The sequence below is a fragment of the Callithrix jacchus genome, chromosome 4 (genome assembly GCF_049354715.1).
Source record: "Callithrix jacchus isolate 240 chromosome 4, calJac240_pri, whole genome shotgun sequence".
NCBI classification, from domain to species: domain Eukaryota; kingdom Metazoa; phylum Chordata; class Mammalia; order Primates; family Cebidae; genus Callithrix; species Callithrix jacchus.
In genome coordinates, this window is record NC_133505.1 from 153350467 (window position 1) to 153378139 (window position 27673).

The window sequence follows — 27673 nt, forward strand, 5'->3', positions numbered from 1 at the left end:
CAGGATCTTACTCTTGTTGCCTAGGTTGGAGTGTAGTGGAACAATTATTATTTGCTGCAGCCTCTACTCCTCAGCTCAGATGATCCTCCTGCCTCAGCCTCCCAAGTAGCTGGGACTACAGTTACATGCTACAACTCCTGGTTAATTTTTTGTATTTTTATTAGAGACATGGTTTTGCCATGTTGCTCAGCCTGGTCTGTAACTCCTGTGTTGAAGTAATCTACCTGCCTTGGCATCTCCAAAGTTCTGGGATTACAGGTATGAGCCACCATGCCTAGCCAAGAATTTTAAAGTAGCACATATTCCTGGGCTCTGTATTCTGTTCTACTGTTCTATGTGTCTGTTTTTATGCCAGTTCCATACTATTTTGATTACAAGAGCTTTATAGTGTATTTTGAAGTCAGGTAGTGTAATACCTCCAGCTTTGTTCTTTTTGCTCAGGTTTTTTTGCCATTTGAAGTTTTTAGGAGCTCTATATGAATTAAAATTATTTTTATTTCCATTTCTGTGAAGAATGTCATTGGTATGTTGATAGAGATTGCATTAAATTCTTAGATCCCTTTGTCTAGTATGCCTGTTTTAATAATACTAATTCTTCTAAACCATGTATATGAGGTATCTTTCCACTTATTTGTGCCCTCTTCAATTTCTTATGTCAAAGTTTTATAATGTTCAGAGTACACATCATTCACCTCTTTAGTTATGGTTATTTCTAGCTATCTTATTTTTTGTGCTTACAGGCATCGAAAGCAAAAATAGACAAATTGAATCACGTCAAACTAAAAAGATTTTTCATAGAAAATTAATCCATTAACCAAGTGAAGAGAACTTACAGAATGGGAAAAATATTTGCAAACTATATGTCTGGCAAGGGGTTACTATTCAGAATACATGAAGAACTTAACAACAACAACAACAAAATAAACTGATTTGAGAAATTAATGGACATTTTGAAGATGATATATAAATAGCCAACAGATACATGAAAAAATGTTCAACATCACTAATTATCAGTAAAATGTAAATCAAAATCATGAGGAGATACCATCTCAATCCAATTAGAATAGCTGTTTCAAAAAGACAAACCAAACAATGTTGGTGAAGATGCACAGAAAAAGGAACCATTACACATTGCTATTGAATTGTAAACTAGTACTACCATTATGGAAAACAGTATTGAGGTTTTTTTAAAAAATTAAACAACTTGAGCAGTGGTTTGTAGTTCTCCTTGAAGAAGTCCTTCACATTCTTTGTTAGTTGTATTCCTAAATATTTTATTCTCTTTGTGGCAATTGTGAATGGGTAGAGGACACAAACAGATGGAAAAACCTTCCATGCTCATGGTTAGGAAGAATCAGTATCATGAAAATGGCCATACTGTCCAAAGTAATTTATGGGTTCAATGCTATCCCTATCAAGCTACCATTGACCTTCTTCATAGACCTGGAAAAAAACACCTTAAACTTCATATAGAACCAAAAAAAAAAAAAAAAGCACGCATAGCCAAGACAGTCCTCTAAGCAAAAAGAACAAAGCTGGAGGGATCACCATACCTGACATTAAACTTTATTACAAGGCTACAGTAATCAAAACAGCATGATACTGGTACCAAAATAGATATACAGACCAAAGGAACAGAACAGAGGCCTTGGAAGTAATGCTACACATCTACAACCATTTGATCTTTGTTAAACCTGACAAAAACAAGGAATGGGGAAAGGATTCCCTGTTTAATAAATGCTGTTGGGAAAACTGCCTAGCCATATGCAGAAAGCAGAAACTGGGCCCCTTCCTTACACCTTATACAAAAATTAACTTCAGATGGATTAAAGATTTAAACATAAGACCTAACATCATAAAAACCCTAGAAGAAAACCTAGACATCACCATTCAGGACATAGGCATAGGCAAGGACTTCATGAATAAAACACCAAAAACACTGGCAACAAAAGCCAAAAGAAACAAATGGGATCTAGTTAAACTTAAGAGCTTCTGCACAGCAAAAGGGGAGTACTAAACACTGGGGTCTATTGGGGGGGAAAGGGGAGGGCCAGTGGGAGGGGGAGGTGGGGAGGGATAGCCTGGGGAGAAATGCCAAATGCGGGTGAAGGGGAGAAAGCAAACAAAACACACTGCCATGTGTGTATCTATGCAACTGTACTGCATGCTCTGCACATGTACCCCAAAACCTAAAATGCAATAAAAAATAAAAATAATTAAAAAAAATAAATAAATAAAAAATAAATAAAAGAAACAATCATTAGAGTGAAACACCAACCAACAGAATGGGAAAAAATCTTTGCCAGCTACCCATCCGTCAAAGGGCTAATACCTAGAATCTACAAATAACATAAACAAATTTATAAGAAAAAAATCAACCCCATCAAAAAGTGGGCAAAGGATGTGAACAGACACTTCTCAAAAGAAGACATTTATGCAGCCAACAAATAAATGAAAAAATGCTCATCATCACTGGTCATTAGAGAAATGCACATCAAAACCACATTGAGATACCATCTCATGCCAGTTAGAATGGTAATCATTAAAAAATCTGGAGATAGATGCTGGAGAGGACATGGAGAAATAGGAATGCCTTGACACTGTTAGTGGGAGAGCAAATTAGTTCAACCATTGTGGAAGACAGTGTGGTGATTCCTTAAGGATCTAGAAATAGAAATACCATTTAACCCAGCAATCCCATTACTGGGTATATACCCAAAGGATTATAAATCATTCTATTATAAAGACAAATGCACACATATGTTCATTGTGGTACTGTTTACAATAGCAAAGACTTGGAACCAACCCAAATGCCCATCAATGATAGACTGGATAAAGTAAATGTGGCACATATACACCATGAAATACTATGCAGCCATAAAAAAGGATAAGTTCATGTCCTTTGCAAGGACATGGATGAATCTGGAAACCATCACTCCCAGCAAACTTACACAAGAACAGAATACCAAACACCACATGTTCTCACACGCAGGTGGGTGTTGAACAATGAGAACACATTAACACAGGGAGGGGAACATCACAAACTGGTGTCTGTTGCGGTGTGGGGGGCTAGGAGATGGATAATGGGAGCTCGGGAGATTGGGGAGGGACCACATTGGTAGAAATACATAATGTAGATGATGGGGAGGGTGGAGCCAGCAAACCACCATGGCATGTGTATACCTATGTAACAATCCTGCAAGATCTTCACATGTACCCAAGAACTTAAAGTGTAATCATCATAATAATAACAATAATAATAAAAGACTGTATAATAGTGGAGAATTGCAAAAAAAAATGTAATTCTCTTTATATGGTCTTCATATTTTCTGGAATAAACGTTGAATTAATTATGGAATAAATCCTCACTAATAAATAATATAGCCATAAAATTAAAAAAAATAAAGTTCTACCATATGATCCAGCAATCCTACTGTGTATGTATTTAAAATTAATGAAATCAGTATATAGAAGAGATAACTGCACTCCCATGTTTATTGCAGCACTGTTTACGATAAGCAAGACATGGAATCAACCTGTGTCCAACAACAGATGAACGGTTACAGAAAATGTAGTATATATACACAACGTAATACTATTCAGCTATAAAATAACAAAAGCTCATCATTTGCAATAACATGGATGAACTTGTAGTACTATCACATAGTATCACTCACATGTGGAATTTAAAACATAATACATTGATATAATAGAAGCAGAGAGTAGAACAGTGGTTACTAGAGACTAAAGAGGGGAGGGAGGAGGAGAGAATTGGGAGTCCTGTCAGTTACAATAAGATAGAAATAAATTCTGGGGTTCTAGTGCTCAATAGGGTTACTATAGTTAACAGTAAAATGGTGTGTATTACAAAATATTTAGAAGAGAGGCTTTTGAATATTCTCACCTCAAAGAAATGATAAATGCAGGAGATGATGGCTATACCAACAATCCTGATGTGTTATTATACAGCATTAATATGTACAAAATCATCACATACCCCATAAATATGTGCAGTTACAATATGCCAATTAAAACAATAAATAAATTGATAACTTTTTAGCCCAGAAATCAACCTATGCATATACAGTCAACTGTATATGGTGTCAAAAACACACGATGGAGAAAAAGTAGTGTCTTCAATGCATGGTGTTGGTAAAACCATATATCCACATGTAAAACAATAAAATTGTACCCTTCTCTTACATGATACTAAAAATTTAACTCAAAATTAATTAATTAGAGACTTAAACAGAACTCCCAAAACTGTAAAACTACTCAAAAAATAGGAGAAAAGGTTGTTGACATTAGTGTTGGCAATAATTTCTTGAATTTGACACAAAAGCGCAGGCAACAAAACCCAAATAGACAAGTAGGACCTGTCAAGCTAAACAACATTTTCTGCAAACAACAATTGATTATTAATAAAACTTCCCTTATATAACAATTAAGAATATTTGTGTTTTTTAAATTCAGCTTCCCTTTTTAGTATATACTTGCTTCTATTTTATCTTTTTAAAAATATCTCTTAACTAATTATTGCGAAAACAATTTTATGTACAAAAACAGTTGTTAGTAAATATCTGTTAGTTAAATATAGAAATAGATTGACAGTTAATACAAATATTAGGAGACTAGATATATATAGTCCTTTTAAAAATAATAAGTATTTATAAAATGGCAGAATAATTATTCTGTTCATAAAGCAGAATAATTATTAATATAAAGTTTATCAAAATTAAATGTAAGACCAACCAGATTGTTGGAGGCAAAGGTACAGCTTCTTCCGTAGCCTGTTTTTCAGCCTTAGTGACACTTTATTTCATCCTTGGTCAAATACTCCTTACAACACTAACACAGGAAATTGTTGAGGAGGGCACCTATACCAGATCCAAGATAAGTCAGAATCAGGCTGAGGACTAATGCACTAAACCAAGCAACTATACTTCACTGTCCGTATTCTTCAGGGAATAAGGAACAACAAGCATTGATGTAGCAGCTTCATTCAAGCCTTGGCTAGAGCCTAGGTAAAGTACATAAGGGGGACCACATGACTTGGTGGGAATTAAAACTGAAAGGGCTGTCTGAGGCAAGACGGTGCTTACTCACTCAGCAACCTCTCTTAGGATCTGTGAATACTGAGTGACTATGGTATTGAGAACTGTACCTGGGAATTACAAGACCATTGCAATACTTTTGTAAACAGTCTGTGTTGTTGCTTGTCTTAAAGTTAGATAAGCTTGATGCCAAATAAAACCTATTTTGTCTCATGATTTGTCTATCTGAATCCAAGAACACAGTTAATAGTAGAGGTGATTTTGCAAATGCAAATTTCTAATGATTGCAGAATTATTTCATGAACTAGTTAGGGTTCATAACATTAACCAATTATTTTTGAAGAGCTGCATTGAAATTTTAGTTGTTTGATTCAATTTAGTACTAGCGTCTTTAAAACAAAAGTCTCATTTGGGAAATTGTCAAAATTTTTTTTTTTTTTAGACGGAGTTTCGCTCTTGTTACCCAGGCTGGAGTGCAATGGTGCGATCTGGGCTCACCGCAACCTCCGCCTCCTGGGTTCAGGCAATTCTCCTGCCTCAGCCTCCTGAGTAGCTGGGATTACAGGCACGCGCCACCATGCCCAGCTAATTTTTTGTATTTTTAGTAGAGACGGGGTTTCACCATGTTGACCAGGATGGTCTCGATATCTTGACCTCGTAATCCACCCGCCTCGGCCTCCCAAAGTGCTGGGATTACCGGCTTGAGTCACCGCGCCCAGTTGGAAATGGTCAAATCTTAAGTAAATTAAAATGATAACGCTAATTTTGTCCCTTAAGGGATCAACAAGACAAAAATTCTAACATCTTATAAAACAACATCTGTGATAGATAATCTTCAAACCAGATGTTATAATCTAAATAATAAGAAAAAATGTTTTAGAGAAAAATTAAGTATTCATAACACATTTTTATTAATTAAACTTCTCAACAAAAGACTTAGCTAGAATGCCTTGTTAACATTTCTAACAAGACACTTGGTCTAGTTTTGAGTCTATAGAAACAGCTCTTAAAGGATAATCTGAAGATTGCTATGGCATTCTACCATTTTCAGTAATTCAAGAAGATAAATTTTTAGAGTTTTCAAGCTATGAATTGCAGCAAAAAATTCCTTTTAGAAGACACTACTGAAAAATATTTCTTTTCCTGACTTACATTCTGCCTTGTAAAACTTTAAAAATATTACTGAATTAATAATAAATTTAGTAATCCTTCTGTTTCACTTACTAGCAGAGAGATTTCTGGGTCTCACCAAGTAATCAATATGGTGAAAGGACAGAAGATGTATTTAGAGAACAGAAAACTGTAAAGAAAAGTGTTATGAAATTATCGACAATCAAACAAGTATGTTGGAGGCTATGAAAGGTTCAGCATTTTGTTAACACTTTTCACATGCAGAAAGTAATTATAGCCCTGAGTAAAATAATATGTACTGACTAGAAGCAGAAAAATGGCAAGTAAAGATTTTATCACTTCTCTTTAGTGGAAAACAAACCATATAACTTTAAAGAGATTTTAGGACTGCCGGTTCTGAACAGATGAGAGATGTTTAAGCAAAGTAGGGAAGAAGATACTATGTGTGAAAAGGGAATGTGAATGAAGACAAAAAGTGTCTTAATTATTAAGTAACATGAGTTATGTTAATAATCAATGCTTGCAGATGATACAATTAGTTGGCTGGAAACTGCTGATGAGGTAACTGAGCCTGACAATGCATATATTTTTTACATGATATTTATTGTAACATTATTTGATCAACTCCAGAGAAAATGCTCATTTGGATGAAAAACCAATGTTAACTGAAATGTAGATGAAAATTAAGAGACAATTTTATCTTAAAACATATTACTCATTGCTCCATTTCCAGGTTCATAGTTTAAGGATAATCTTTTTTCAAATAATAATGTGAAATGGGAATGCAAGGAGCTATTAGCAATAAACATTGACTTAATGGCACCAATCAACATCTACTAAAATTCTACTAAAAATATTCTGGAATCATCTTCTCTGAGCAGGATGTGAAATGAACTTTCATAATATGTGAAAAATAAAGTTGGCTCCTCTAGGACTATACCTGCTCTGAGACTTTATCCACTTATATTTATGAAAAAAGCTTATTTTTTTCATAATTTGCAGAGTTCAGTATTAAACTGCAAATATTACATGTAGCTTCTTTCTGTTGCTATGAGTAAGTTTCTTGAATGACTTCAACAGATTCTTGAACTGAGCAGAAATTGCTTCCCACTCAGTTATAATTTTACCATGCAGAGGCTAGAAATTGGGAATAAATAATGGAAGAGGTCATTCTGGTTCACATTTAATGCTCTGTGTGGGATGCAGCTGATGATTGGAGAGGAAAACATGACCTGGTGGTAGAGAGGTGTTGCTTTATGATTTGAAAGAAATTCTGGCAGCTCTGCCTTTGATTTCACATAAGTAAATGGGAAAAAAAAATCCTGTCATGAAGGAACAAATATGGTTGATAAAGTTGTACTTTTAAGGTTGTACCCTACAGAAAGAAGTAAACAGTTACCATTAAAGAAAAGCATAGAAGGTGGATTTCTTACAGTCTAATCATACGTGTGGAATCCTTTGTAATTTGTTGTTGAGATAAACACTAAAGAAATGAAAGACACACAATATATTTTCCCCAAAGCAACTTGTATGAAATCCATAAGTTTATTGATAAAAAAATTTGGTGGGTATATTAGTTTGTTCAAGATATCAAAATACTATAACCTGAATGGCCTAGACATTTATTTCTCACATTTATGGCAGCTGGAAAGTCAAAGATGAGGGTGCCAGCATTATAGGACTCTGGTGAGAGTCCTCTTCTTGGCTTGCAGATGATCATTTTCTTGTTGTGTCCTCACTCTGTCCTCACATGGAGGAGAAAGAGAGAGCACACATTCTGGTGTTTCTTCTTATAAAGGCACTAATTCCACCCTGAGGGCCCCACCCTTAAGACTTCATCTAAACCTAATTACCTCCCAAAGGCACCATCTCCAAATCCCATAACATTAGGAGTTAGGATTTCATATGAATTTTGTGGGGACACGATTAAGTCCATAGCAGTGGATTAAAAATGGCCGCAATTTCTTTTAACTCCCTTTTTTGAGAAGTGACATTTATTTTCCCTCAGCTAGAATCTAATCTGGCCCTGTGAGTGCTTAAGCAATACATTGTAGCAAAAGTGGCAGTGTGCCAGTTCTAGGCTTAGCCTTTTAGAAGACTGACTGGCAGCCTTTGCTTCTGCCCTCTGGAAACTCTGCTGCCAAGCCATGACAGCATGTGTAGGTGTTGTGGACATAAGCCCCACAGACAGCCCCCTGCCTTAGTCCAGTATCAATAGACAGCCATGTGACTGAACCATCTGGGATGTTTCAGCCCCGTAGAGCCCCTAGATGCTCCCAGTTACTTACTGTGGTCCCAGGTGGCATCACAGAACTAAAACTTCCCAGGTGATTTCAGTCAACACACAGAACTGTGAGTAATAATAAAATAATTGTTTTAAGCTATTAACTTTTCGCTGCTTTGTGATAGAGCAACAGCTAATCAAAGTGCACATCTTGCCTAAAGATTATGTTAAGTTTTGTTAAAAGCCAAGTATTATAGATGACAGAATGAATAGAAAATTAGTAAATTTGATCTGTAGCAACGATTGTGCCTGCAATCTAATGGTCTCAGAACTTCCTTGAGGGAGTTTTAACAATTCAATAAACTTCCTTTGGACCCAACCTTCCTAAAATGAAATTTCTATTTCACTGGATCCGATACAAAAAGTATGTAAAAGATCTATAAATATCTTGATTTAAGAAATTGAAATCCTATCTCATTTCTAAACTTCAAACATGAAAACAATACTTTTACTTTTGACCTTTGGTATACATGGGAGATTGGTTAAAGGACCCCCAGTATGGCAAAATCTGCACATACTCAGGTTCTGCAGTGACCCTGTAACCACATCAGGCCAAGCTGCTTTACTTTTTATGTAACAAAGTTGTGAGTTGTTTTTCAGTTGCTGTGGACCCAAGACTGAAGGTCACATAACGTAAGCATGCGCATATGAACCAAGTATGCAACCATACAGGGAGCCTAAGTGCCGGAACTGAATGAATTAATAAGTGGACACCACGTGGCTGGATCCAGGATCCAATCAAATTGAGCTGTAGTGCCACCCCATGACAGGATCCAATCAGAAATCATGCCTCCCTGCATTACCTAATTGTAAGATCCAATCAGACCATGCTTCATTAGCCAAGGCTTATAAAACCTGCCCCAGCCTCTAGCTCAGGGAAATATATTTGAGCATTTTCTCCTGTCTCCTTGCTAGTCAACTTGCAACAAAGCTTCTGTTTTCTAAAAAGTCAGTGCCATTGTATTAGTCTTTATGGACATTGATTGCTCGGTAACAGTCCTGTGGAGCCCACCTATATGGAAACTCGTCCCTTCCTACATGCAGGTTTCACATCTCACAAATACTGGATTTTTGATAAGCAGTTGGTTGAAAACAGTCTGTGTTTAAGTAAGTAGACCTGTGTTCTGTGTTGTTGAAGGATCAACTACATTTAGAACTTTACCTTAGTAAAGATTGTCTATTTTTAATGAGAACAGAAGAATGCCAAGAATTTAAATATCTTGACATTGAACATTTATATTATATACTTTACAAAAATAGATTAAAATAAAAAAAAAGGAAAAAGAAAAACTCCAAAAGATAACAAGCCTAGTCTCCCTAACAAGGTATTTTAGCTTTAATAAAATGTAAACACGAGTCTCTATTTGTTGAATTGTTTTGGGATTTGGTGCCAGAAAATTTCTATCAATATTTGGTCAGAATGAGTCAGTGATATCAAATTGCATTGGTTTGTCACTGTTAGCTTGTTGGATTTTATCTCAGATCTTAGGGTTTAGTTACATGAAAACATGTGCTGCTGTGGATTGATTAAACAAGTTTTTCCATAAAATTCACTGAGAACAGAGTTAAGAAACGTGTCTTCTGAGGGATGCTTTTAGAAAAAAACTACTAGCTATATTATTTTGAGCAAGTTGTCAACACACTTGCCTCAACATATGACTCAAGAAAAAAAGCTATTCTTGTTCTGTTTACATGGAAGGATTGTTCTTCAAAGTAAAATGATCATATATGCAAGGCCTATTTATGGAGAAGGCTTTTAAAGCTAAAATAATTGTATTGTCATTCTTAATAATTTTGCTCTTACCAGTTTTGTGTTTTTTTCTGTCAATTTTTTAAATTATTTATTTATTTATTTTGAGACAGAGTCTCACTCTGTCACCCAGGCTGGAGTGCAGTGGGGCAGTCTCGGTTCACTGCAACCTCCACCTCCCAGGTTCCAGCGATTCTCCTGCCTCAGCCTCCCATATAGCTGGGATTACAGCAGTGTACCACCACGTCCAACTAATTTTTGTATTTTTAGTAGAGACGGAGTTTTACCCTATTGGCCAGGCTGGTCTCGAACTCCTGACCTCATGATCTGCCCGCCTTGGCCTCGCAGTGTGCTGGGATTACAGGCATGAGCCACTGCGCCAGAAAAAAAATTATTTGATTACACTTTTCTGAGGTCCAAAGTTGATCATTTGGTCAATTGTGGTGTCTGCTTGCTTTGTTCATAAGGCCTCCAAAGTTAACTGCTATTTAGTTGGAACATAAACCATGGCAGAACTATTGGGGAAAGACGATAAAAGAAAATTATACAGATGTTAAAATAGAGATCATAAGACTGACAGAAAAGATTCTTTGTGGCAGTAAGATACCAAACTATAAACAAGACCTAAGGTCATACAAGGCAAGGGTTAAGTTACACACCCCTACACTTAAAGAATAAAGTATGTTCTGGCCAGGCTCAGTGGCTCATGCTTGTAATCTCAGCACTTTGGGAAGCTGAGGAGGGTAGATCACAAGGTTAGGAGTTCGAGACCAGCATGGCCAACATGATGAAACTCTGTCTCTACTAAAAATACAAAAATAAGCCAGGTGGCAAGCACCTGTAATCCCAGCTACTCAGGGGGCTGAGACAGGAGAATTGCTTGAATCCAGGAGGTGGAGGTTGCAGCGACCCAAGATCACGCCACTGCACTCCAGCCTGGGTGGCAGAGCAAGACTGTCTCAAAAAGAAGAATGAAGTATGTTCTAACTGCAACACAGTTTTTGTTTGTTTTTCTTTTTTTCTTTTTCTCTAGCAGCTAAACAAGCACTGGCCTCGAGATGAGCAACATTCAAACAATTGCAGCTCACTGACCACCAGATGCTAACTGAGCCACCTGATCCACAAGCCGTAACTACAGCTTGGACTAAACAAGAGATTGATTTCAATAACTTTCTCCTGACAGAAGGCCTCTGACCATGGAGTGGTTCTAACCAGTTTTCAGAGGTTGAACTCAGTGCCTTTGGGTCTTTGGCTCCATCTTTGGACATATAGGGCCTAACTGTAGTGAATTTAATGCTAGGTGTCCACCCCAAGGTGAACATGGGACACGTGTAACATGCACATTTGCACATGTAACATGCACTGCATATTCATGTGTCCCTTCTCTTCGTGAATATTATTTCTCCTATAACTTGTTAAATATGTATACCTCATTAAGTCATAGGGCATACATCTCAGCCTCTTGCTTTTTTCTCTGAAGTGCCTGCTTTCTGTCTCTGCTTCAGGCTATTTCTTCTAAGCCTGTCAGGATGGCCACCCTGAAGGCTGCAACTCTTCATAAGAAACAAAGTTTTCCTCTCCAAATGTACAGATCTTGTGATGCTTCAGTTGATACAAAAAAAAATTGATGACAGTTTCAAGCACTGAAGCCTCTTTTTGTCCTAGCTCTATTTTAATCCATCCAGAACCTGTCATGTGTAGATCTTACCTTCAATTTACCATTCATCCGTTCCTCATGTCCTCAGTTTTTCTCCACATTCAACTTAGATTCCACAGCTTACCCTTTTAACCATACCCTTGCTTATATCATTTCTTCCTTGCTTCTCTTTCCTTACATATTTCCCCTGAGAAAAAGATGTTACTATGTGATGCTATGGTTCATTTTGTATGTCAACTTGACTGGGCTAAAGGATGCCCAGATAGCTGGTAAAACAGTATTTCTGGATGTGTTGTGAGGGAATTTCTGGAAGAGCTTAGTATTTGAATTGTTGGACTGACTGAGGTAGATGGCCATCCCCAATGTAGGTGGGCATCATCCACTCCATTAAGGGCTTGAATAGATAGAACAAAAAGTCAGAGGACACCCATCTTCTCCTAACCCCAGATATTTGAGCTTCTGTTTCTCAGGACTTCAGACTCTGAGGCTTACACAGCATATCCCTGTCTCAGGCCTTCAGACTGACTGAATCACATCACTAGCTTTCCTGGTTCCACAGTTTACAGATTACACATCGTGGGACTTCAAAGTCTCCATAACCCCATAGAAAATTTCCATAGTATATCCCTTCTTATATATCTATATGTGTCTTTTTTTTTTTTTTGAGACAGAGTCTCACTCTGTTGCCAGGCACCAGGCTGGAGTGCAGTGGTGCAATCTCAGCTCACTGCAACCTCCACCTCCCGGGTTCAAGCAATTCTCCTGCCTCAGCCTCCCAGGTAGCTGGGACTACAGGTGCGCACCACCATGCCCAGCTAATTTTTGTATTTTTTAGTAGAGACGGGGTTTCATCATGTTGGCCAGGATGGTCTCAATCTTCTGAACTTGTGATCCACCCACCTTGGCCTCCCGAAGTGCTGGGATTACAGGTGTGAGCCACTGCGCCTGGCCTATATGTGTCTTATTGATTCCGTTTCTTTGGAGAACCCTGACCAACACACAGAGTAAGTATTCTTGTCTTGCTTCATTCACTCCAGCTAATGTTTTTGTAATTTATCCATGTATGTATTCGTAGTTAATTTATTTTCTTCCTGAATGGTAGTACTGAATATGTCACAATTTGTTTATTCTACTGTTTGTTGGTTGACACTTGGGTTATTTCCAATTTTTGCTATAAAGCTGCTGTGAACTGACATACAGATCTTTGTATGAACATATGTTATCAGTTTTCTTAAGTAAATGCCTAAGGCTGGAATTGCTGGATCTTAGGGCAGGTGTGTGCTCAACTTTACAAGTTATTACTAAACACTTTTTCATCACCAGTAGGATAAGAGTTGCAGTTGTTTGGCATCTTCTCCAACATTGACACTTATACTGGTTAGTCTTTGCTTCATAACAAATCTTTTTCACAAAATAACTCTGATCTGAGCCAGTTCATTGGAGCTGGATGGCCAAGAATAGCCTCACTTGTATATTTGATGGTTACCTCATTGTTAACTGAAATGATGGTCAAGGCTTGGCCTTGTGTGTTTCAGAAGCTAGCAGGACTCATCTTCGTGCTAGCTGGGTTACAAAATTAGCAAGAAAAGGCAAGCTCCAGTACATTTTAATGTTTTATATCTCTACTTGGGTGATGTTTGCTAGTGTCTCAGTAGCCAAAGAAAGTCATGTGAGTAAGAACATATTTAGGAGGTAGAGAAACAGAATCCATCTTTAATAGGAGGAAATGTAAAGTCGAATTGGGCAGGGATAAAAAAAATCGCATTGCCACAGGGATAAGTATACGAGACCTTTTGGCAGTCTTCTCATTGACTACAAATTGCCTTTGTTATTCTCACATGAAAAATATGATCACTCTCATTCCAGGTACATAGTAATAATGGCATCAGACCCAAAGTCTAGGGTATAGTTATCTAAATCAGATTCAAGTGCAGACGAGGTGCCAGAAAGTATAGTAATCAAGGCTTGGTCAGGGAGGCAGAGCTTCAATGAGTGTTAATAGAATAACAGATTTATTACATGAATTAGATTTTATACACAAGTGAGAGTAGCTGGAGTAAATAGGAGGGTTGTTAGATCAGTGTCACTAATGAGTTTCCCTGAAATGGTGGTGCAGGTGGACAAGTAAGATACTTCAGGAGGATCTGAGAAACCAAGTACATCCAGCGACTGTAGTAGGACTAAGAAGAGGAGGTTTATGGAGAGGTCTGTGAGCCTCGGGTAGCCATCTGATGGTAGAACTGTGGCTGCTGTTGGTCATCAGGGCCATCAGCCCAGATGATGAGTGGGATGTGTGGCAAATAAGAACATGCTGTAATTCAATGGGCAGTTTGTACCTGTCTGACACTCTCTGACACTGACAAACATTCAAGAGTAGTGGCCACTGCTTCATTTAGGTGCTTTAAATCTTTAAAAAGTTTCTTTTTTTGTCCAAATTTAAGATAGAAAAGGCAATTCTGGGAAATTTAGTTCTCAGTTTAATCAGATTTACATAGAATAATCCATTGCTAGTTTTTAAAAATTTCAGCATTGTAGTACTTCTATAGTGAATTTCATTGGGTTTTAATTTATACTACCCTAATGGCTGTGTTTATTGTCATTCTTTTATCTTATTTTGTGAATGGCCAAGTTTTGTGTTGGTGTTCATTATGTTGTTGTCTTTTTATTATGAAATTTTACAAACTCTTTAAGTGTTCTAAATACAAATCTTTTGTAATATAAATATATTGCAATTATTTTATCCCATGGAGGCTGGCCTTGTCGTTTTCTTAATAATGACTATCTTCGAAAAGTAGTTTTTAAATTTAGTGAAGTTCAATTTATTAAATACCTTATTATGATTAGTGATTTTGTGTTCTAAGAAATATATAAATGTTGTAAGATTAAAAGATATTCTTCTACATTTTTTCTAATTTCTCCTACATTTCTTCCAAATTCTTTTTAGATTAAATTTTTATTTTCAGATTGACTTTCTAATGTATAAGTCTACAATCCATCTTGAGGTAATTTTTGTATATGAAGTGAGGTATTGGTCACAGTACATTTTTTTCCATGCAGATATCTGGTTGTCCTGGTAGGAAAACATGTAATCTGTCTACATTGAAAAACATATAATCTTTGTCTACATTAAATTTCATTGATGCCTTTATTGAAATAAACTTAGCTTATTTCATTATATATCTATTTCTGGACTTCTTATTTTGATGAAATTATCTATTTTTCTATTCAATACCAATAATGGAGGTGGCTTTAGAATATTTCTTGAAATAATGCAAATGTTCGAAATTTGTTCAATTTAAAAATTAAAAATATTCCAGGTCAGTGGCATTCTACATAAATATTAGTACCAGATTGTTAATTTCTACAAAAAAACTCCTTCAATTTTTATTGGAAATACATTGAATCTATAGAAGTTAGGGAAAATCAACTTTTTTATAATATTGATCTTTCTAACCTACGAATGTGACATATTCCATTTATTTAGATCCTCCTCGATTTTAGCAATAAAATTTTCAGGTAAAAGCCCTATACTCTTTTGTTAAATTTATTACTAAGGTTTTCTTGTTTTATTTTGTTTTGCTTTGCTGTTATTGAAAATGGAATTGTTTTTATTTCCCCATCCCACCCCAATCTATTGTCAACATGGCAGCCAGATTCAAACAAAAATTAAATGATGTCACTCCTTATTTTATAACCAAGAAATGACTTCTATTACTCATCACACACATCAAAATCATCTCAATAACCTAAAAACTCCCATGTTATTCTTCCTCACCTCTTACCATTTTCCTTGTTATTTCTCTAGCAACCACACTGACCTCCTTGCCATTTCTCCTAATGCCTCCATGCAGAGACTTGTCGTTGTCACCTCCTTTGCCTACCTTTGGGGTAAAGGTCTACCCCAAACATATACATGTCTCCTTTTATGACTGTTCTCAGGTCTCTCCACAAATGTCACCATAACTTCTTACTTCTGACTGGTTTATATGAAATAAACCTAAGTCATCTCGTCTGTACCCCATCCCACCATCCACTTGATCTGAGTGACCTTACATTTAAGTTTGTACAGGACGTCCCAGCTTATGCCTGCTGACCTGGCATCCCGTCTAGTTTTCAGTTCCTTTTGTTCTAAAAATATGCCCCTATTTGGACAATAAATTACCTATCACCCTACCTTTATCCTGATTCATTTTTCTTCATGACATTTATCAACTAACTGTCATATTGTACATTAGCATGGTTTTTGATTTCTAGTTTCCCCTCTTTTAAAGGGATTGTAAATTCCATGTGGCAGTCTTTATTGTTAACTGCTTTATTTCCAACATTTGGAACATGACCCAGCACACAGTACTCAGTAAATAACTGTTGTAATCAATAATTAATAAGTCCACTAGTTGTATGACTTTCGGCAAGTCACTTCACAGTTTGAACTTCTGCTTTCTTTTCCCCTTCTTTGTAATGAGGTCCTAGATGAAATGAGATTGTAATTCTAAAATCCAATAATTGCTTATGAAACCTTCCTCCTTTCTAGCACAAATTTCATTTAACAGTTGCTCTGTGTAGAGGGAGAATATTAGAGCAATGTTTTTAATAAGCTAGAGTAATCATCAAAAGCAATAAAAGACATTGTTCTGAAGCGTAATTTCATCTAAGCAGCATGGATTAATTTAAAAATAATAATCACAGTGACTTTACTTGCCTGAAAAAATTAAGCATAAATTGTTATTAATCATTTTCTGACTTGAATTTTCCCCCCAGGTTCTTGTGAAATTAACAATATATTTTATGGGGTGGGTAAAATGTATTTATTTAGGGAATTCAATTTAGGATGATAATCCCCCAATTTCCATCTCTAGCTCAGATCTATACCCTGAACTCTAGAGTCATGTATATAACTACTTCCATGAGATCTCTGCTTGGGTTACTAATAGGCATCTCAAAACTAACATGTTTAAATCTAAACTCCACATTTTCTGCTATAGCCTATGCTCTCAAAGTCTTTTTCATTTCAATGGATGGCAATTGCATTCTTTCAGTTGCTCTGGCCAAAATCCTTGCTCTCACTTCTTGACCCCTCTTTTATCTCCTTTTATCTCATGCCTCAGGTCCAATCTATCAGCAAAACCTAATAGTTATACCTTCAAAATACACCAAGAATCAGACCAGTCCTCATTCTTCTATACTTTTACCCTAGCATAGCCAACATTGCATTTCTCTGAATTACTGCAATAGCATTTAACTTGCTTTCTGTAGCTCCTTCCCTTCTCATCCTGAGCAGCCACCTATGTCTATTTTCAACAAATCATCCAGAAAGATCATTTCAAAGCCTAAGTCTGATCATGTCACTTCTTTGCCCCAAATTCTCTAATTGTTTTCATCTGATTAAGAATAAAGGTCATAATAAAGGTCATGTTTAGGGCTGAGTAAGATGGCTTATACCTGTAAAACTCAGAACTTTGGGAGGCCAAGGCGAGCAGATCACAAGGCCAGCAGATCGAGACCATCCTGGACAACATGGTAAAACCTCGTCTCTACTAAAATACAAGAAATTAGCTGGGCGTGGTGGCACATGCCTGTAGTGCCAGCTACTTGGAAGGCTGATGCACCGGAATCACTTAAATCTGGGAGTCAGAGGTAGTAGTGAGCTGAGATCACACCACTGCACTCCAGTCTGATGACACAGCAATACTCAGTCTCAAAAAAAAAAAAAAAAAAAAGTAAAGGCATAGGATCTGCCATCCTGCTGCCTCTTTAAATTCATCTTTTACTACTTTTATCCTTGATCTGTTTGTTCTTCTCATGGAGACATAGAACACACCATGTATCTCCTATCTCAAAATTTCACTCACTACTGATTTTGCCTGGAATGCTCTTACCTTCACAGGCATTGCTCTCTTACACACTTCAAGTTTCTCTTCAAATTTCCCATTATTGGAGTGGCCATTCCCATGCCCTTGATGTAATTAATAGCAATTTCCTCCTCAGTTTTTCCACTTCCTATTTTCTCTACCCTACTTCCCTTTCCTGTTTGTTACCCACTTTTGACATACTATAACAATGTATTTATTACATGTTTATTATCTTTCTCCCTGTACTAGAATGTAAGTTCACAAGGACTAGAGTTCCGTCTGTTTTGAAGCCTTCCAGACCCTGGGATTGGACTTTGAACATAGCAGATGTTCAATAAATATGTGTTAAATCAAAGAATGGATAAGTCTGTTTATTAGATGAAATTTCATTATCCAGTGCTCTTCGTCCTCTTATAGCCTTTAACTTTAGCTCCATTTTTAGACTCCTTGATAAAGCTTATCTTAAATGACAAACTTAAACAAGTTACCTTTAAATTAATGCATATTTTAAAACTGTTTTTTAAACTTGGTTATGAAGCTGAAAATATACTCAAATTAAACCAGTATAAAACACCTAATCATATTTGAAAGCATCATTCTCTGAGTGACCAACACATGCCTCGTGTCCAGAGGGATGACAAGGTTGGATATCAATCCTTTCTAGCCGTCCCCTTTTTAGAGGAGAAAGGATTGGCAATATCAGAGATCCTTTGATGCCTTTCCACTTTTTTTTCCAGGCTTCTGCCACTGCTCACTTCTTGCTTTTTAAATTCCACAAACAACCCACCATGCTTTACACTACTCTCTAATTGTTCAGTTTTCCATAGTGATGCCCTATTCAAGACATTCCTTGCCAAAGTGTTCCTCAATCCTGGAAGTGCTGGTGTCTGTATGCCAGCACTAATGAGGCTCTGGAACATCATCTAGTTCAGCTGACAATTCTCTCCTTTTTTTTAAATTTTTTGAGACAAGGCCTGGCTCTGTCACTCAGATTGGAGTGCCATGGGGCAACCAGAATTCACTGCAGCCTCCACCTCTTGGGCTGAAGTGATCCTCCTGCTTCAGCTCTCAAAGTGCTGGAATTATAGACATGAACCACCATACACAGCTTACCTGAAAATTTTCTGAGTAACGAAACTAGAACTTGGAAAGATAAAATGACTCATACAAAGCCAGTCCAGGCCTTCACTTCCCCATTCCTGTTCATCTGTCCTGTACTGTATTTCCATTCACCTTAGTTAAATATAGGAAATAACCTAAAAGTCCAGTAAGAGGGCAGTGGATAAGCACATTCATGTGATGGTTTACTACACAGCTATTAAAAATTGTATCATGTTGAAAACAATTAAGTGACCTTAGTAAATCTTAACAACAAAAAAAGTTAAGTAAAAAAAGTCAAATAGTATAATCTCAGTTTATAAAATAATTGTGTATATAATAGAAAGCCTCTATAAAATCAAAATATTATCAGTGATTATTTCTGGAAGTTAGGATGAGAGATTTTTTTTCTCTTGTCCTTACACTTGTATATTTCCAAAATCAACACTTGTATAATAAAAAAAATCTAACTTTTCCCCTGCATCATGCTCCTGATTAACGTTGTCTGCATTTTTAAACACTAGAATATATTTTTAATGTTACTTTTTTTGTATAAACAGCATGTGTAAGTTATGAGATATAAATATGTGGAAAATTGAATACACTTTTAAATGTAAAGAATTGCTAGCAATTAAGTCAAAAGACAGAATGACTTCTAACAACCTTCACAAGGTATATAAGGTGAAGATTCTTTGGGGATAATAGCATACCTTATGATAATCATGAAGCTCTATTTTTTCTTTTTAATTCTCATGTTTTAAAATTATACTTCAAATTAATTTTCTATCCTTTTAAAAGTTTTTGGATTTCTTTGAAACCTTTATAGATCATCTCAACACAAAATTATGTTAGTCTCTTCTTTGCAACTTCAGTTTATGCCCAGCAATTTTCAATCCTTCCTATAGACTAAGTAATGGTGTCTCATAGGAGAACGACTGTGCTAAGCTTTGTGTTGTTTCATTTTTGTTTAAAATATGCATCTCGATTGTCACAATAATCAGATGAGGAAGGAAGTTTATAACCATTTTTTAGATGAGCAAAACCAAAGTCAGAGAGCCTAAATAGCTTGCCTATTATCATACATCTTGCAAATGATGGAGCTAGGTTGAAGCCCAAGTCTAAATGCCAGTAAACTCACGGCTACAATTAGAATCTACCTGTATACTGCCTAAAGAGAATCTTGTAAATTAACTTGGTGACATTTTGCATAAGTGAGAAAATAGGGAAGTTTATCTAGTGTTCTTTCATCTGTTCTTGTTCTTGTGCTGAAGCCCTCAAAACATCACCTTTCACTATCTAGAATTTCTCGCTGCAGCAATTCACCCAGGGCTGCTTCATGATCCCGATCTGAAATGTCACTCCCACTCTTTCACCAAGTATCTGTCTTGTGCTTATGCCCACGTGTCTCCTCTCAGCTAGACAGTTCTTTCCAGTCATAATGTGCTATATGACTCCTTCAATGTCCTTCCTCAGGATTGATAGCTATCCTATAGAATTCACTGTGTCATTTTGTAAATATCAGTCCTAGTTTCTTGTAGTTTCACAACTCACAAGATTATGAGTTCTTCGGGGACAGAAACCAAATCTTAGTCATCTTTTTAGAAGTACACAAGACATAAAATTAATCTCCAGATAAACACAATTATGCTCAAGTAAAAAAATATATTAATAGCCATAACAGATGGCACAAGCGCCCAAAAGGTAAAATTCAATATGTCTTGTAGCTAATGAAAAATAGAGCAAATGAGGGAAATATGTCCCATTGGGAAGAAAAACAAATAAACTGAAACTGACCCATAAATGACAGAGATGTTAGTTAATAGATAAGAACAAAAAATCAGTTATTATAACTATGTATCATATCTTTATAGTGGCAACAGCTATCTACTTTCTTAGTCCTCATAATTACTATTTCCCCAAATCTCTCATAGGCTTGAGATATTGTACCTGTTGGTGCACTCTCTTCTGCTATTATTTTGTTGTAATCTGCCACAGGCTAAAGTTTAACAGTTGCACTGCAATCCTGCACCAACGAGGAACTCCTTATTATCTGTTGGTCAGCTCCAAAGCTGACCCATTTTATAATGTTTGCTTTAACTGTGGATTTAATCCATTTGATTGTGATGCCCCTGGTGTAGTTTTATCATGTTTATTCCACTTGAGGTTCATTAAGTTTCTTTGATCTATAGATTTATAGTTTTTATAAAATTTCATATAATTTTTTCTGCATTCGCTGTGACATCATCCCTCACCCCAGCTCTGACTGTTCAGGGACTCCAACTAATCTATGTTAGACAATTTGATTTTCGCAGTATCCAAATGCTCTATTCATTTGTTCCACAGTCTTTTTTCTCTGTATTTCATGCTGGACAATTTCTATTGATGTGTCTTGGAATTGGCTAATCTGGTTTTCTACAGCACCTAATCTACTGTTAATCCCATACAGTGTATTCTCAATGTCGACACTGTACTTTGAAGTTTTAGAAGTTCCTAAAATGAGCTTAGCATATTCTTTCTTCTGGCTCCTCGAACATAAGGAGTTCAGTAACAAAAAAAGTTTTAATGTCCTGTATAATAATTCTCTTATTTTTTTTCTGAGTTACTTTCAATTAGTTTTTCTTTTAATGAGATGTATTTTCTTATTCTTTTTGCAACTGTTAATTTTTACTGGATGGTAGTCATTGAGAATTTTGCCTTGTTGGTAAGTAAACAAAATAAAATTCTTGTTTACCTGAGTATTTTTGTATGCCTATAAATATTCTTTTTTTTTCTGTGATGCTGTCATTTGGAAATAGTTTGATACTTTCAGGTCCTGCTTTTCAAGTCTGTTGGTTGAGACTAGTGGAGCATTTCATCTAGAGTGACTTGTTCACTCTCAAGGGCAAAAAACTCTTCTTAGTATTCTAGTCTGTACCCTGTGAATCATTAGTATTTTGCAGTCGGGCAGGTGGTAAAAGGCACCATTCCCAGCCCTGCGTAAGCTCAAAGAAGATTGCTCCTTCTAAACTTTTTAGGTGTTTTTTTTTTTTTTATTTTTATGTTTTCCCCCCACCTGGCCTCCGAGAAATTTCCTCACGTGAAAGAGCAGATAAGCAGTCATGAATACGGAGGGCTCCTCTCTGAAGATCTCCCCTCTGTGCAGTTCTGTCCTCTCCATACTCTGCTCCGTGGAACTTCTTCTTTCTGGCACTCTGTTCTGTGAGTGCTGGCTGCCTGACCTCCCTAGACCTCAGCTCCGTCTCTCCCAATCAGGGACACCATCAGGCTCTGCCTGGGTTCCTCCTCTCTGTGCCACAACCCAGCAGTAAGATGGGACAGACAGTTAAATGGCTCACCTTTTTTGGTTTCCGTCTCCAGGGATCATTCTCTTTCATTGTCTGGCAGCCAAAATCTTCATATATTTTCTTTAGTTTATTAGTTATTTCATGTGAGAAGGTAAATTCCCTGTTACTTAATCTTGCTTGAAAGTGGAAGTCTTCCCAAATCCCATTTTAGACTCATAGAAAATGAGTCTATTTTAGACTAGGATCATCTCTATTACTAACTGTTCCAAGCTAGTTCCCAGGAAACAGACTCTGACACTCTGAGATTTGCATGTATGATGTTTATTAGTGAATATTCTCAATAACATCTGCAGGGGAAGCAGGATTGAGGAGGAGACGTTAAACTCCAATGCAGTTGTAACAGAGGCCTTCATGGGTCACAAGGGAAGTTCTGGAGAGAGAACCACCTTTTAGAGTTGCCCTAACTACATCCCCTTTCTCACATAAACTAGTGGGATGCAGGTAGCTCTTGTTGCAAGTATGCAGCACTGGATCTGGTGAGGCAGCTTCCTCGGGCAGGCAGGGTGAGTGACTCTGTCCAGAAGAGGAAACAGAACCATCCATCTTCTGCACAGATAATTGCAGCATTGTACAAAAGTAGCTTTGCTTCCATCGATGAAGTGCTTAGTTACAGCCAGTCATTGCTTCTTCTTGAAGCAGCTTATTAAAATGGACTTGTTTTTCAACTAATAACTTATTTCCATATCCCCCATTTTTTAAAGAATCCCTATTCAGAATTTCCTTTCACAGATTTTTAAAACTATAACTTAAATTTTTCCCAGAATAATGAGGCTTTCTAGGGCAGGGCAGCAGATTTCACATCTGCGGGATCCAAATTCCCTTTAATAAATGTAGAGGGTGAATATTACTGGACACAGCTGAATGTCAGTTGTGATTTTTAATACCATTTTCAATGATATGTAGTAAATATGTTTTGAACTCTGTTTGAAGTAGGTGGTGTGTAGCAGAGAGTTTAGGAGCCTGTACTCTGAAACCAAAGTGTTCACCTATATATTTTGACCCCACTCCCCCTGTGCTCTGGACTTTGGGCAAGTTGCTTTGCATTCCTAAAGCTCATTTTCCTTCTCTATGAAATGGTGATATTGTCATACTTCATAGGGTTGTGATCAATGGCGGTGTCAGAGGCAGAATAATGTGATTATAAAGAGCATGGGTCTAGAGCCAGAACTGCAGGAGTTTGAATCAAGCCTGAGCACTTACTAACTTAATTTAACCACTCTTTGCCTATTTTCCTATTTCTAAAAGAGAGATTGTAATAGCAAATTCCTAGGGTGTTTGTAAGGATTAAGTGAGTTAATACAGAAAAAGAGCTTAGAAGAGTGACAAGCACATAGTAAGTGCTCAACAAATGTGAGCTCTTATTATTAACGGTTTAGGGGCTTAAAAAGTTTGAATGAATTTGGTGGAAGAAAAGAAGAGTTTTTTTGCTTTGAGTGACCCGCCAGTCTAGTAAAACAGAGAAAACAGGGCATAAATAATAATAAAAACAAGGCAGAATATTACAGGAATTTTAAAAGACGAACAAATAAAGCTCTGTGGAAAATAAAGGAGAAAGATGTCAATTTCCATGGAAACGTGAAAAGAACAGAATTGAAGTGACAGTTAAATTCAACGTCGCAGGGATCATGTAGAATTCATACTTTCTCATTTGGCTGGTTACATCCAAGTAATTTTATAATTGACCTAATTGCAAAGAGGTAGCTGAGTAGCACCATCTATATAATTCCTATGGCTGTGGAATCAAGTGTCTGAAGATGCCTGGAGTTATGGGTTTAAGAAACAGAAATGCTGCCACTCTGCCTAGTCCTGCTACCTCCAACCCAGTTCCATTCATCTAGGATTCCCAGTGGTGGAGGGAGAAGTGGTTACCAATTCTCACTTCCCTATGTAGGCAGATCGTCAAGCAGAGAGACTCCTGCCTGTTTTGTTTTTGCTGATATGGGGAAGTGTGTACCTCTAACCACTTCTCTAGGGAGCAGGCGGTACCGCTGCCTGAAGCCAAATGTCTCTTCCCCAAAAAGGAAGTATACAGTAGAGAGAGGCCCAACTCTGGGTAGCTTGAATAAAATGTAAGCCCTATTTTTCAGTCTTTGAAAGTTGTTAGATAGCAAGAGTTTGGAAATCCTTAAACTCAGTCCCAGGACAAACATCTCCATGGACAATTAGTCCCAAGAATCGGACAGAGCACAGGCTATGGAGTGGCTAATCTTCCTCTGCCATCTACCACCTGCTCCATGTCAGGCAAGTTCCATTTCCTCTCTGCATTTCAGTTCTTTACCTGTGGAAGAATAACATTAGCTATAATTCTCTGACTGCTTGGGATGTGTCAAGCATATTTGAGGTATTATTCTTCCCTTTTCACAAATAAAGAAAATGGAAGTTAAATAACTTACCCATAATTACCCAATAAGAGTCAGTATTTAAATTCAAGTTTATCTCTAAAGAAGCTAGCACCCTTCCCTAAACCTTGCATGTAGTAGGTACTCAATAAATCTCAGCTATTATTATTCCAAAGTGACATTGACCACAGTTATAAGACCATAGTTATACGAAAAATAAAAACAGCAGTAGGACCAATTGTCCTTTTTGCACTGGCACAATAAATATTATGTCAAGCTTTGTAGCTAGAGCTATCTTACAGAGGAACAGATTTGCTCTTATAATTATAGCCTGACCAGAATCTTAGCTTGAGAAAGAAGAGAAATTCCATTTATGCATGCTGCATTCTTAATATAATAAAGGAGAAAGAACAGTGGACTGGGAATTAATAGGCAATTTATACTTGTCACATTTTTTATGACTATCTTATTCCATTCTGATGACAACCCCCTTACTTTACCCCAATTTAATAGATGTTTAGAAAGCAAGCTCTGAGTGGGTAGTAACACGTTTGGCTTAAACTGGCAATCCTGACTTTGATGTGTTTAGTCCAAATCCTATCAATAAATAATCCAGCAACCTTTGGCAAGACATTTTGCTTCTCTTGGCCTGGAGTTATTTGCCCGCAAAATATGAGTGGGATGTAGATCTTTTGATTTTTAAGGCTTGTCTTCCCTAATTGTTTTGGCCTCTTGCAGTCATTAACAACAGCTGAAGAGATAGCCCTTTTACAAGATGAAACTCACCTGTCTGTGGGGCTGGCTGCTTTAATTTGTGCTGTTTTTAGCCAAGAGTCTTCTTATGTGCTTATAGCTGTAAATTTGATTACTCTGATAAAATTTGGTAGTAAATAATTTTTCTAACCATTTAGTCCTCTACTTTCAGTCAGAGAGTTCTCTGGAAGTTTGAATTATGGTATAAACAAAGCAGAGCCTTCATGATGTGTTCATTGTCTTTACATACACAGGAGACGTTTGCAGGGCAGTCTTGCAGTCATAACGTTAACATAACTGCTGACTTTGAATTTATTTATTTTGCATATAGAAATACAACGAAGCTGCTGTCTGTCATCTAGGTAACCCCCAATAGTAATCCAATAGTAATAAGACTGGGATAGTCTGACAACCCATAGACTATGCTGAGTGGCGAAGGCTGGGCATTCATTTGTCAGAGAATTTGAAAGATTTTCTTTGCAGGAAGCTGCTTCTTGCCTGTAGAGGTGGAACTGTGAGCATGTGCCCAGTCCCATGAGTAGTGGGAATTTGTTTTATTTAAAGATACTTAATTATTTCTTAGCTCATGGAAGACATCAACCAGTAGTAGGGGTCCTAAGCCTAAGAGCTGTTTGTCAGATCTCTCTGAAGTGAGGTTATATTCAACCAACACAATATTCTCTTTTGTTCTGATGAATTTGCAAGCTCTTGCAGTCTAAGCATTTCTTAGTTAAGCATAGTATCCACTACTCTGTATTTAGCTGGCCGACTTTATTCATTCATGTTGTCTGCTGCTCCTTGAAAGCAGGTGATGTGTCATCTCTGAAAAATTGGCTCCTATTTTCTGCGTTTTCAAGGTGTGCTATACACTTTACATACCTTTTATCCTCAAAACAGAACTGTGAGTTAGGTATTAGCATCTCTTATTTATAAGTGGGTAAACCGAGGCCCAAAGGGAAGAACTAGCCCAAGGCAAGATACCTAACAAACACCACCACTGATGACTGAGCCTTAAGCCTGAGCCCTAATAGGTCTCATTTCTGTCTGTGTCATCTGGCCCCTGGATCTTTTCTAGGAAAGTCGATAAAGGACTACTAGAGTCCATGACTTGGACTCACTCTTTCATTAGAACAACAAGACACCCTACTGGTTTGATTATAGGTAGCATCATCATCTAACCTTCAGCGAGTAAGGGTGTCATCCTTTTACCTTCCTTATATCTACTGTGTTAACTTCTAGACCCCAGGTTTTCGAGCCATTGACAAATTCGGCATGTCTATAACGTCTCCTTAGCAATTACTGAAGGAACATGTTATGTTTAGCCAAGAGAATACCTGGAGTGGGACTAAGATAATATCCGCATTCCAACAGCTGAATATTCAGGAGAGAGTTGATATATGTCTACGGTTTCGAAGGGCAAAGCCAGGCAGAACAGACCCGACAGAAGGACGCCAATTAATAAGGGCCGCCCAGTAATCCTAATGTCTAACCCATGCTCCAGAATCTCGATTCCTCTCCAAGATCCTCCACCTGGACGTGGGATTTGAGTTCCGGGCGCTTGCGTCCGACGGCATCCAGGAGGCCCCCAGAGCCCGCCCCCAAGGACCCGCCCCCAAGGACCCGCCCCCGCTCTCCGGGACGCGGGACGCTGCACGCCGTCTCCTGGCAACGCAGACACTTAGCCTGAGCGCGCCCGGCAGGCTCTTTGCTGAGAGCTCAGCCCTACATAGGTCGGCTTCTGCCATGACCTCCAAACAAACCAAAAAGAAAGAGGTGCATCGTATCAACTCGGCGCACGGATCGGATAAATCGAAAGAGTAAGGGACCTCTGCCTGCTCGTCGCTCCCCTGGCCCAGCCCCTCGGCATCACCGCTAGTTGTGGAGCTGCCTCCCTCTAGCAGACTCTGCCAGGGCAGAAATTTAGTCACCTCCTCGCAGCTTCTCTTCCCTGGGAAACCAGATCCTGGAAGTGCTAGCTCTCATCCCTCTCTCTTGCCTGTTTGACTCACTTCCTTTCCCAGCACCTCTCCTTTTCTTGCTTTGGGTGTTCGGCCGCACTTCTGGTTCCTTTGGGTGAATGTCCCACCCCTCCTCTCCTTCACAGCCCTCTCAGGCAGTTAGAAAGCCCATACCTTTCCTAAGAAAGACGCATATCTCAAAGACTCTGAGTCATCTCAGGATTGTACCCACTGCAGGGCCTTTGCACTTGCTGTTTCCTGTATTGGAAAGCTTTTCTGCTCCAATATCCATATGGTTTTCTCTCTCACCTCCTTGAGAAGTTTACCTAAATTTCATTTTCTCCCGTTAGCTTCTTTGGCCACCTGATTTAAAATTACAACCTCTGCTTCTCTGCCCAAAGAAAACAAAACAAAACAAAGAGCTTCCCGTCTTCCTTCACTGCTTTATTTTCCTTC

The 27673-nt window shown here is 37.6% G+C and overlaps 2 protein-coding genes across 10 annotated transcripts in view; both read left to right on the forward strand.

Annotated features, from left to right (window-relative positions):
- The window catches only part of RAB32 (RAB32, member RAS oncogene family), a 46343-nt gene extending 31290 nt beyond the window's left edge, over positions 1-15053 (forward strand). The window contains exon 4 of one of the 2 annotated variants that reach the window (XM_078370262.1): positions 11253-15053. The gene's annotated coding sequence lies outside the window, so the exon portion shown is untranslated. The remainder of the gene's footprint in view (positions 1-11252) is intronic. The other variant, XM_078370263.1, reaches the window with a different exon arrangement.
- ADGB (androglobin) overlaps positions 12769-27673 on the forward strand; it is a 211305-nt gene continuing 196400 nt past the window's right edge. For 7 of the 8 annotated variants that reach the window (XM_054254496.2, XM_003732751.7, XM_035296928.3 and 4 more), the window contains exon 1: positions 26932-27076. Coding sequence is in view for 7 of the 8 variants with exons in the window: in XM_003732751.7 (XP_003732799.4) it covers positions 27003-27076 (74 nt within the window). In the remaining variant the exon portion in view is untranslated. Of the gene's footprint in view, positions 12881-26931; positions 27077-27673 lie in introns of those variants that run through there. The other variant, XM_054254494.2, reaches the window with a different exon arrangement.